A 13,376-nucleotide genomic window follows, 5' to 3' on the forward strand; every position below is an offset into this window, starting at 1 on the left:
TGCATGGAAGCAACGCTAGGAATCTCTCTGTATAGCTATCTTTATCTCAAACTAGCAAAATGCTATGTCTTTCTTATTATTTCTTGTGTTTTCTCTTCAACCAAATTGGAAAACAAGAGGGTGGAACAGGTTCTGCCCAGAATTGGGAGAGGGGTTGAGATGGCCCAAACAATGTATACACATGTGAGTAAATATAAAAATGACAAAATAAAAAATAAAAGAAAGCGAGTACCTCAACCATATCCACCCTCTTTTCCCCTGTTCATTTGCCCTCCCCTCCTGCTATTACCCTTTCATAACATGACTTATTGTACATTCCTGTCTGTTAATGGTTCAGTGGTGTTGACCTCGGTATTGTACCTGTAAATATATTGTACTTTAATAAGTCTAACCCCTTCTATTGCTTTTCCTTGCCCTTTTCCCCTATCCTGTGACTGTTCAACATTTTCAGTGCATTTTGTTTTGTCTTCTTCCTATACAGAAGATTATTCTAGTTTTAATAGCATTTAACATTATAGGAATGTTGTTCACATGTATTACTATAAGGTTTGATGTTAATCCAAATTCTTGTCTTTTTCATTCACTGAAAGTGAGGCTTACATCCCCACATTTTTCTGTCTGTATTGGGGATTGAACTGAGGGCCTCCTGATTGCCAGTTAAGCCACACCCCCAGTCCTCTTCACTTTAGATGTGTTTCCAAATAAGGTCTCAAGATTTTGTCTATCTGGCCTAGACCATAATGGTACTTTTTGCCTCCTGTGTAGGTGAGATGACAGGCATGTACTAATAACCTCAGCTTGTTTGTTGAGATGGGGTCTTGCTTACCTTTTGCCTGGCCTGGCCTTGAATCACAATTCTTCGCACCACCACCTCCCAAGTTGCTGAAATTATATGCCTGAGTCACTGTGCTTTGCTATCCCCAAATTTTTAATAAAAGAAAAGTTTGTTTGACTGCTAAATATTATATATTCTTAACTTGAATTTGTATTAACAGCTGCCATTTTAAAATGCTGAATATATTATAAACAGTGGGCCAGGAACCTTCATTTATTATTTCTAGGTGCTACAATAATCCTAAAGGTTTCTAGAGACAAAGAAATAAGAGGTTGAAATACTTTGTATAAACTTAAAACAAAACCTCAGTGTTATATGCAAATTAGAGACTTTCTCAAAGTAAAACCTTCAATTACTTCAGTAAAATTTTATGACAGATCAGTATCTCTGGTTGGTTTAGATTCAGTCTTAGTTATACTTTTGTAGTTAGCTATTTAAAAATAAGTCTTTTAATTTTTCTTCAGGAGCTTTATGAAAATGAAAATTTAGGATTAATCTTTATAGTTAACTAATTGCTATAGTGTGTGTAACTCCCTTGAAAAAATACAATTTTGAAACCATAAAGTCCTTTGTTAATGAGGTAATGTAGATAAGGAAGATGATCAAATGAGTTCATAACTAGAGACTTACATTTCCAAAACATTTAAAAATAAGCATAAAGAAGACTGACTAGAGCAACACTGTAATGGTATGATCTGAAAAGATTGTTGATTGAGTGACATTTTCATTGGGGTCAAGGGAATAATGTTAAATCCATTGGCATTGTTACCCAGCATTTTTCTTCAACTCATATTGTAACAAAAAGATGAAATCCATTTCAGAAATATCTGTTTGTATGTAGTCATCTTAATTCACATCAACTTTTACCTGCTTCCTTTACTGTGAAAGGATGACATTCACATTTTTTTCAGTTTTCATCAAATGAATGTGTAGATGCTATAATATTTGTAAGCAAATTCAAGTGGAAATAATGTATAAGAAGATGAATAGATTAAACTTTTATGGCTTAATTAATTTAAGATAAAAATGTAAATTGCCTCAGGGAAATACATAAATATAATTAACAAATAAGTATTTTATTAGAAACTTATTATGTTCCCAGAACTGTGAGTAGAAGGAAATATTGTATTATGGTATTCCAGCTACTGTAGATAAACCTTCAGTCTCAGTGCCTTAATTTAATAGTTTATATTTTTTCTCACATCATGGCATAAAAGGGCATTTTTGATTGGCAGGCTATACCTGGTTTAGGGTTGTAGGTTTCTATCAAACATTTGCTATTTCATCTTCCTGATATGACTTCCCTGGTCCCCCTGCTCCTCTGCTTCAAAGTAGAAGAGGAAAGGACATTAAAAATCTACTGTGGAAGACTTTTCAGGGGTAGAGTACAAATGCACATCCCTTCTGCCCACCTTTTCATATTCCATTGGCTACAACTTGCTATGAATGTGCCAAGTACGCTCTCCTAGGTCAGAAGACTGACCTCAATTAATGGCTTTGGGAGGGTCCTCTAACTGCATGACATGTGGCTTTACTTCCTGCCTCCCCTTTGAGGTTGTGCCTATTTTGAGAAATGTTAGAACACTAACCCTGGAATCAAGACAACCTGAATTTGTATACTAATTCTTTTGCCTTATATCAACTTAGGCATGTCTTTCAAATTTTATCTGTATCATTTCTTTATTCACAAAATGATAGTTATATGTCTAAATGATGAGTGTAATTCCAATTCTAATATTCACTGGTTTTTATAACTATGATAAAGACTTCTTTATGTTCCCCCAAACAGTATCTTCCGGGGTACAGAGTTAGACAACATTCCTCAACTTCCTTGGTGGCCAGGTATCTCCGAACATAGTCACATTGGGAATTGGGGTTTAAACACACAAACTTTTTTGGATGGGGACACAATTCAGTCCACAGCAGTTACCAGTATTTAAAAACAAGAATATTTCACATGGGTGTTCAGGTTTCTAGCTTCCACAAAAAATACTGCATGCAGTATTGGACTTCTATCACCCTAAAAATGGGCTTTTAATAGTGAGCCCATGGCTCTGTCCTTGTAGGCATGCTCTCTCCAGTTCCCACCTTCTTATATCTACTTGGCCACTTTCCGTATTTTATTTTGATCCCCGAATATTAGAGAATTAGACACAGGAATGCACTTTGACATTTTTGTGACATAGAGCGTATTTGAGCATCATAGTTCATTACAGGATGCATACTGAGGACCATGTCTCTAGCTGTAGTGTTTGAATCTGCCATGGCGGTCTTTGACATAGTTCACTTCTTGCACACACTGCTTTTGAAGGTCAAGATCATAAATACTGGGCTTTTGAACACCAGCCATCACATCTGGGAGATTCTCAAGGACTGTGGCTCAGTTGTACATGTGGAAAATGAGAAGAGTAAAGACCTCAATATTTGGTATAAATTTTTAGCCACCTCAAAGATGATTTGTCTAGATCATAGATTAGAATAAGGTTCTAAGACCTGTATGCATGTGCTGCGTGTTGATAAAAAGGCTACACTTCTGACTTTTTTGGGTCTCAGTCTCTTCATGTATAAAATGAAGATGGTAGAAGTACCTGTGCAAGGATTAAATAACCACTGCATGTAAGTTGCCTAGAATAGTGCTTGGCATAAAGTAAGAACTAGTGTGCTTTACTAATTGAGGAGGACAAATCCCAGAAGTTAAGGAAATGGGTTTTGGAATCAATTCAGCTTTCATTTCTACTTTGCATCCTCCACTTTAGTTATATGAACTAGGTCAATTTTTAAGGCTGCAGTTTCTTTATGTGTAGAATGAGTAATTAAATATTTCAATATCATTAGGTGACTTAAATATTCAATAAGACAAAAACAATGTAAATATTATAGGGCTTGGAACAGAACAAGTACCTAATAAAAGCAGGTAGACATGTCAAATAGATGATTATAGAATGTGAATTTCCAAACAAAAGGAAAATAGAACTCTGGAAAGTTTCCATTGAAATGAGTAGTCATAGTAAAGAAAAAAACAAAAACAAAGCAGTTTGAGGATTGAACTCAGGGTCTCATGCATGCCAGAAAAGTGCTCTACCAGTGAGTTACATTCCCAGCCCCCAAAGTATATACCTGATCAGTGTGTCCATATCAGTGTGACAAGGAATGGAGCCACCTAATGTTGTATTAAATAATATACACATTTTATCATTTGAATCAATAAAGTAAATTGAATAAAATCAGATTCTTAACATATATAACATTTATCTTATGTAAAATATCAATATGTTGTTTTAGGAAATATAGCCAAGAGTATAAGAATCTATTATAAATATTTTAGTGTGTTATTATGTACATTGACAATAAAAAAAAATTCTTGAGGATTTTTATATTCATTTCCATAAGACAAGTATTGACTAAGATGTTTGTCAGTGTTCAATTTGAAGTATGATCATTTTTGCTAATTATGGAAATAAGCTGTCAAGATGAAAGTTAACATTTTAAAAATTGACCAATATTTCATGGTAGTTGTCAATAGAAAATTGAATCAGGCAGATTTTCCATAAACAAAAGTCATTACTTAATGTTTAATGAAAACTTGTCATATTCCCATAGATCTTATTTTTTGGCATTTTTATATTTTTAGAGGATCAAAAACTGGATGCATAAAAGAATTACTCAGAGGAGGATTTTTAAAATAGAGAAGTCCACCCAGTCTCTACTATTGGAATTTATGATTTGAAATCTTTACTTCTGCAAAGCATCTGAAATGAATTCATAGGTTTTTTGATTTTGGGAAATGTTGATCTTTTTGCTTAACGCTGTTTTATTCCAGACTTAAAAAATAGGTCGTGAGATTTTTATAAATCATTGAAAAGATTAAGATAAATAAAAATAGTCTGAAGAAATTTTTATTGTGTGTTATATTTTGTAACAGCTTTAATAAATTACAAAAATAAAAATCTTAAGAAGGCATGTCTTAAAAAATTGAAATGGAATTAATTTGTATAATCTTTCCTTTGAAAAACTGTCCTATAACATAATTTAATTTCTCTCTTTTTTAAAGCCGGAGTTCTTGCAGTCTTCTAGCAGCTCACAATGCATTTATCAAGCAATATCCTAAAATATTCCTGCATAAGCAAAGATTACCTAAAATTTTCAAACAGGAGGAGCAAAGGTAATAATGTCTTCTATTGAAAGCACAGTCGACGTGTGTGCGTGACTGTGTGTTTGTGTGTGTGCATGTGTGAGCTCCCGTGCACAAGTGGAACTGAATATATGAAAGCATTTGGTTCATTACCACTGCTCTATACCAGGAAACAATCAAGGAAACAGAGGTAAGGACAGTGAGGTTGGGTTCATTATTATTATTATTATTATTATTTTTGCTAATAAAGATATATTTTATTTAATTTTTATTCATTTATTCACATGTGTGTACATTGTTTGGGTCATTTTTTCTCCCTGCCCCCCTCCCCCACTCTCTCCTCTCTTCTCCCTCACTTCCAGGCAGAACCTGTTTTGCCCTTATCTCTAATTTTGTTGAAGAGTAGACATAAGCAATAATAAGAAAGACAAAGTGTTTTTGCTAGTTGAGATAAAGATAGTTATACAGAGAGATTCCTAGCATTGCTTCCATGTACAAATGTGTTACAACTCAGATTGATTCATCTCTAACTGATTTTTTTTATTTTATTACTCATATGTGCATACAAGTCTTGGGTCATTTCTCCCCCCTGCCCCCACCCCCTCCCTTACCACCCACTCCGCCCCCTCCCTCTCCCCCCACCCCCTCAATACCCAGCAGAAACTATTTTGCCCTTATTTCTAATTTTGTTGTAGAGAGATTATAAGCCATAATAGGAAGGAACAAGGGTTTTTGCTGGTTGAGATAAGGATAGCTACACAGGGAGTTGACTCACATTAATTTCCTGTGCATGTGTGTTACCTTCTAGGTTAATTCTTTTTGAACTAACCTTTTCTCTAGTTCCTGGTCCCCTTTTCCTATTGGCCTCAATTGCTTTTAAGGTATCTGCTTTAGTTTCTTTGCGTTAAGGGCAACAAATGCTAGCTAATTTTTTAGGTGTCTTACCTATCCTCACCCCTCCCTTGTGTGCTCTCGCTTTTATCATGTGCTCAATGTCCAATCCCATTGTTGTGTTTGCCCTTGATCTAATGTCCACATATGAGGGAGAACATACGGTTTTTGGTCTTTTGGGCCAGGCTAGCCTCACTCAGAATGATGTTCTCCAATTCCATCCATTTACCAGCGAATGATAACATTTCGTTCTTCTTCATGGCTGCATAAAATTCCATTGTGTATAGATACCACATTTTCTCAATCCATTCGTCAGTGGTGGGGCATCTTGGCTGTTTCCATAACTTGGCTATTGTGAATAGTGCCACAATAAACATGGGTGTGCAAGCGCCTCTGGAGTAACCTGTGTCACAGTCTTTTGGGTATATTCCCAAGAGTGGTATTGCTGGATCAAATGGTAGATCAATGTCTAGCTTTTCAAGTAGCCTCCAAATTTTTTTCCAGAGTGGTTGTACTAGTTTGCATTCCCACCAACAGTGTAAGAGGGTTCCATTTTCCCCACATCCTTGCCAACACCTGTTGTTGGTGGTGTTGCTAATGATGGCTATTCTAACAGGGGTGAGGTGGAATCTTAGTGTGGTTTTAATTTGAATTTCCTTTATTGCTTCTCTAACTGATCTTTACACTGGTTACTGACCCCCCTCTCGTGTTGACCTCTTTCATTTTAATGTTTCTGTATTACTTCCTCTGGAGGAGGGACATCAAACGCTTTCATGTTTGGGGTTTTCTGCCTATTCCAATATCTCCTGTATGTGTTCTCACTTGTCATGTGATCCAAATCCAACCACATTGCTGCATTTGCCCTAAATCATTATTTTTTGAGCAGAAGTATCTGTCCACTGATGCTAAGGAGCATATTTATTTAAAGGTTTTGTCAAAGAACTGTTCCCTTTTACTACTGAACAATACTATTCATGAAAGGAATTACAATATTTTATAGCACCTCGTGAGGATTTTTCCCTTGGAAATGATTAGAGTGTCTGTGGGGTGAGGGTGTGTGGAGGTATACTGCATACCAATGAATGAGTGACAGTCACAATGCAGCTGAGAGCATTTGAGAATGGCACTTGACTGGGAGCTTTCTTCTACATGGACCTTATATCATGTAGTTTTAAAAGCAAAGAATAGGAATACTTAAGTGTGTTGCAGAAGATTGCCTGCCTTCCCTTTAATGAATGGGGATGGTGTGTCAGATAACACTGTGGTGCTGCAGCTCTCAAATTTTTCTGGCTCAGTGGAAACTTCAGCTTAGTTCAGCACAGCATCAGATACAAACACCCATTCTCTCTCCTTGGATAACATTCTCACAGCAGTTCTCTGTGTATCTCTGTGTATCTTATAGTGTGTATGCAACCCTCCCCATGTCATACTACTCTAGCAGTCTTGATCTTTTCACACCTTCAGTCAATCTACTTCCTTACTCCTTAATTGCACCCTGTATAACCTCTACTGAAATATGCATGACATTGTACTTCACTGTGTATTTACTAGTCTGTGTTTTTATTTCTGACATTTAGCAGGGCACTGACACATAACTGGAACTAATAAATTTGTGTGTGTTACTCCATAGGAAAACTATTTACAAAGGGAGATGATCAAAATATGTTTGAATTTATATAGAATAGAAGGACAGAACTCAAACAAAATTATTGTAACAATTTTTCCCAGGGGTTGGACGATACCATCATGGGAGACATAAACCTATTTCATTATCTTAAATCTTTCTTTTATTGATAGCTGTGAGGAAGTATTATGTAGAACATATCATGCTGGTTAGCTGGGAAAAATCTCTGAGAGGGACATGCTCTACTTTTTCAAGAATAATCTTTTAAAATTAATATTAAAAACCTCATGAAAAATAGAAATGCAAACACAATGTTTTTAAGACTGTGTGTACCATCTAGATCAAACTGTGCCCATAGACAGAAAGACTGTTGGGACTGACCATACAAGGTTTATATGGTGATTTATCAAATTAATATCACTCTACAGGTGTATCTAATAAAAACATTTTGTACTATTCAATTCCAGGTATATTCAGTTTCTATTTTAATCCTGTTGCCTATAATGAGACCTGATAAAATTAGCTCTATCTACTGAGTAAGGTATCAGCATTTATGGAGAGTTGAAATGGCCACTTCACTGTTTCTTTATTAAGGGACCAGCACTAGTCTACTCCTTTAGTTAAAGAATTAATTTTGGAGGTCTATAGGGAGGCATACTAACAGCTATTATCCTTGGTAATGGAATATCACTTTCAATATTTTTAAGAAAAAAAAGAATGATACCCACCAAATTAATTAACAGGCAAATTGTGGTTTAAATGTGAAAATAAAATGAGGTACCAAATACTCAAACACTCAAAAAATGCAGTGTTAGCTGGTTCATTTATTTGCCTGAAAAATTAATCATATTAGCTTAAAAAGCAAGGCAATTTTAATGGTTACATTTCTGGGATTACATTGGGATTTAAACGATGACCTTTAGATTCAGATGTCTGCCTCATCTTTACAGGTTTGTTTTCGCCTATGCATTTTATGTGGTAAGTCTGGACAGACTGGATTTGTTTAGTTTAAGGTTCAGGTTAGGAGAGAGGTGGTCTTTAAAAATAGCCCTGACAGAATTGCTCATTGAACTCTCTTGTTAAATTAAACCGTGTTCTTGGATTGTCACTGTGCTCTGATTTGCTGTCAGAGAAAGCCAATCCATAAAATGGGGAATATTGTTGATACTAGACGAAAGCATTTAGGATAAAGGTAGGAGAGCAAGTAGAATCTCTGAAGAAAGTTAGAAGAGTGTCAACCAGAAAATGGTGAGTGGATATATAATCCTTGATTAAGAACTGGTTGAAGATATACAAGTCTACAGGAGGTTGAACAAAAATTTTAAAATTAAGAATAGAAAAATAATACCTTGAAAATGGCAGTAAGCTTTGAAATAACATGGACAGTGAGAGGGATTTTTCACAAATATACCATGACTCTAGTGCAATTGAATAAATTAGTATCAGAATTAGAGAAAAAAAAAGCTATCACTTAGAAGTTGAACAATAGTAATAACTTAAAGCCCAAAACATTCTACAAAATTTGTAGGTTGAAGTGGAAGTCAAAATTGGACTACATCTTTTGGATTTTATGTCCCAAAGCCAATTAGAGAAAAAATAGACAAGTTAGATCACATCAAAGTAAAAAGCCAAGGAAACAATCATGAGAATGAAAACATAAGCAACATACTGGAAAAAAACACACATCTGATAAAAAGGAATGATACAAAAAATATATGAGGAAATCAACTCGAGCAAAAAAACAACTTGATTTATTTTATTATTTTTTTTACAACTTGATTTAAAAATAGACAAAAGTGAATATATACAAAAGTCTAGAAATATAATTCATGGTAAAACTAAAATTGTGCCTTTTCCTGTAATGTATGCAAAAACATGGCTGTTAAAGTTATTAAATATTCATTTATATTTTTAACTAGAAAAATAATCTACTCTAAAGCAGCAATAAATATATTTTAAATTTAATTAAAATAAAACTTCACAGAACATATCAAGAAAAATATGAACACATCTAAGCTTAGCTTATAAGGGTCCCTCATGTAATATGATATATCTCTTCATACTTAAATTGTGGGAATCAAACTCAGGTAAATCAGAGACTTTTTCAAAGGAATGAAACTGATGAGGAAACTTACATCTTAGCAGACGCTAAATAACTGAATTATTGAAATGCTTCCCATCATTTACCTATTGTCATTTTCTTATGCCATAATCGACACTGCATAATTGATTTAAAACAAATCACGTAACAACTATGATAGCAACTAAGGAAACTGTTGGCTTTGGGTAGCCTGTGAGATACCTCAGACTAGAGCATTTGCTGAAGATTAGAGAAACGCAACCATGTGCAAGGACAGAAGTGCTTCACAGAAGCATTAAATCCACTTGGAGCAATGCCTCATTAACGCAAAAAAGTGAACAAATGGGTTAAGACATTGAAAAGCAATTTTACTTTAGCAAAAATTTAAGACTAAACAAGAATGAGGTCAATGATGGTTTACAATTATCATAATTATCTAAAATTTGTTTTATTCATGGATAAATTAGCAGGTAAATCTTTGGTAAATTCACAGATGTAGGAAATTAAATAAAAGGAGAAGTTGTTTTTTTAAAAAATAGTTTAAACAACAACATCAAAAAGAAAAATATGCAAGCTGCACATTATATAAAAGATAACTATGATTAAGTGGGGCTGCACGATGAAATTACTTCTGTATTCCAATTAGAAGATGAAGATAACAATGTAATAATTTTCATTGTAAGAGTTCTTAAGATGATACTCTGTGTGTCAATTGATTTATCTGTTCCCAATAAGCATAATGATCATTGTTTTTGGTGCTCTACCACTTGAGCCACTCTGCCAGTTTATTTTCTTTCTTTCTTTCTTTTTTTTTTTTTGCAGTACTGGGGTTTGATCTCAGAGCCTACAACTTGAGCCATTTCAGCAGCCCATTTTTTCAGAAGGGTTTTTTCAAGACAGGGTCCTGCTAGCTATTTGCCCTGGCTGGCTTCGAACTATGATCCTACTGATCTCTGCCTCCTGAGAAGCTAGGATTACAAGCATGAATCCCTGGCACCCAGCATCAGTGTTTTTTAACAACAACAACAAAAAATCTGATTTCTATAGCCATCAACATTTTGAGCAATCTCAGTTCATTAGAGATTTACACCTAAACTCTATATTAAGCAGATGTAATTATTATAAATGTACTAATTTGAATAAGATGCTAGTCTTTACATAAATAGGGCACCCTTCTGCTTTGAAGTTATTCTATATTAATTTTAGAACATTTTCATTCAACAATTCTATCTTCAATATTTCTACTAATACTTTCATCTGTTTTTTAGTGAGGTTTAAGAGCCTTGGAAATGTTGCAAAGCCATATAATTTCTTAAGAACTACCTATAAAGGTGAAAAAAATACTGCAGTTATAAAAGTGAATTTGGTAACTAGTTTACGTTTTTAAAAATGTAATGGTAACTTTCTATGTTTTTGAAATTCCCAAATCAATACTGTTGATCTTTACCTAGAGTATGTAAAGTATAGTTCAGTCTCTGTTTTTGAACAATTTCTCAAATTCACATTCTCTAAACTTTGGTGATGCTACATATTATGAAGAGAAACAATTTTAAAACCTAAGAACCTTGGTTTAAGCTAGGAAACTATAATGCTTGTGATTCAAATATGTAGGGAAAAATCTGTTTTTAAGAAATCTTATGATTTTTGTGTAAAGCTAGATACTCTAAGTACAATTTCCTGTACCACATTCAATTTATTTTTTTCATGAATTAATCCCACTAATATTTACAAGTATCTACTATGTATCAGACACTGTGCTAATACAGAGTAAGAGGAACGTGGTCTTTGGACTTTCAGCAATGATCATGCTAATTGTTTAATTATTTATACTTATGAATTCAATTTTTAGTTTTCATATCAGACCATTCATTAGTTCATGCTGTTGGTTATAAGTAACAGAAATTCAATTCAAGGGAACATAAGCAATCAAACAAGGTTGTCTACTGGCTCACCTAAGAAGCCAGAGGAAGGGTGAGGCTGGCCTAAGGGAAGAGGAGGTACAAGGTCTGGACCATGTGTAGACTTTGCTTTTCATCCTGTTTGCATGTCTAGTCCCTGTTCTCCCTTAGTGCTTGTGGGCTTTCTTAGTGTGACAGTAACATGTCTACCAGGAACCCTGGACTTGTAGCAGCTCTGATGCAGGAGAGAAAAGGGAATATTTTTCAACCAGAATAATACTGAAAAAGGATTCAAAATAGCTCCATTGGGGGCACATATTAACTCCTGTGTCCAGTGGGCATAGAATATAATATTAGAAATATGGGAATGGAGGCATCTTGCACAACGAAAATAGACATTTAAATAATGACTTCCTTCTGGGCATAATATAAAATTAATACATATTATAGTAGCAATGATTTTAAAATTGCTGTAATGTTTTCTTCAATAAATTTAATATTCACACATTTTTAAATAATAAGAAAATACATAGTTTTAAACCAATGTATGATTGTCAGTTCATTGATATTAGGAAACCAAACAATATACACAGAAAAATTCAAATATATATATAGATTTTATTTTTATTGTGATCTTAAAAGGCACACTGGAATATAGGAACATAAACTCCATTGTGTTAAAAAACAAACAGGCAAATTAAACAGTGTATTTGAGTAAGGACCAATTTGTTAATAAGGTAGCATTCAGAATCAGAATTGGTTCAAATATTCCACTAAGCAATATGAGAAGTACACTTTTATAGGCCAGACACTGAACCAAAGTAATCACCTGATTCACTACAGTAAGGCATCTGGGCATGGTGTGATGAATTATTTGCCTTATTTGGGCATGATGCCATCAGTTGATTAACTATGATTAGCTGACTTGTCCATTTGTGATTGGCTAAAACCCAGCCATGTATTTAAAAAAAAATGTATTCCTAAGTTAGGCTTCTGTTTATTTACTACCTAACTTAGGTTGAGTTTTATTACTTGGGAACTCAAAGTACAAAGACCTCAGGCTAATGGTCTGCTTATTTAACACTGGGGATTAATTATTTAAAAGGTAATTATCAAGTATTTACAGAGGTAGTACTACTTGGCAGTCAATGACAGAAAGTTAGTCTTATGGTCAAACTTTCAACAAACTTTAGACAAATCACGGTTTTTCAGACTTTAATGTGTGGACAAAACCCCTGCAGGAGCTTATTAAAATGCCCATTTTGATTCAGAAGATTTTAGGATGAGTCTGAGATTTTTAAAACACTTTACCAGATAGTCCTACACTGATGGTCCATAGATTACAATTGGATTAACAAACCTAGAGATTACTATTTGATGCATTTTTAGATTTAATAAAAGAAATAACTGAACTTTGAGATGATAGGGATCAAATCCAAGGCCTGGCATATACTTTACTCTTTCCCTGAACTATACCTTCCCAGCTGTTGGGTTTTTTGAGATTTTTGTCTCTCTATATAGTTCAGACTGGCCTTGAACTCTGCTCATCCTTCCTCTACCTCTTGCATGCTGGGATTACAGGTCTGTACCACCATTCCCAGTGCCATGAACTATAACTATTCCATTAGGGAAATTTTCTAGTGGGAAATAAAGTCCGTATTTGAGGGTGTTAATTCATTCATCTATGAGCTTATTTCAGTTAAACTACAAAGCTGTATATGGCCTTTGGCCATTAATACATTTGGCTCTCTGTTTCCAGGGGTTTAACATCCATGGATTTCAAATAACCACAGTTCAAAAATATTCCAAAAAATGTGTCCAAACACATTAGATCAAGGGCAAACACAACAATGGGATTGGACTTTGAGCACATGATAAAAGCGAGAGCACACAAGGGAGGGGTGAGGATAGGTAAG

At 34.5% G+C, this 13,376-nt stretch overlaps 1 protein-coding gene across 1 annotated transcript in view; it reads left to right on the forward strand.

Moving 5' to 3' along the window:
- The window catches only part of Cnbd1 (cyclic nucleotide binding domain containing 1), a 399,182-nt gene that overhangs the window by 28,072 nt on the left and 357,734 nt on the right, over positions 1-13,376 (forward strand). The window contains exons 3-4 of the mRNA XM_074066942.1: positions 2,752-2,760; positions 4,893-4,997. Of these exons, the coding sequence (XP_073923043.1) occupies positions 2,752-2,760; positions 4,893-4,997 (114 nt within the window). The remainder of the gene's footprint in view (positions 1-2,751; positions 2,761-4,892; positions 4,998-13,376) is intronic.

The sequence above is a fragment of the Castor canadensis genome, chromosome 3 (assembly GCF_047511655.1).
Source record: "Castor canadensis chromosome 3, mCasCan1.hap1v2, whole genome shotgun sequence".
Lineage (NCBI taxonomy): Eukaryota > Metazoa > Chordata > Mammalia > Rodentia > Castoridae > Castor > Castor canadensis.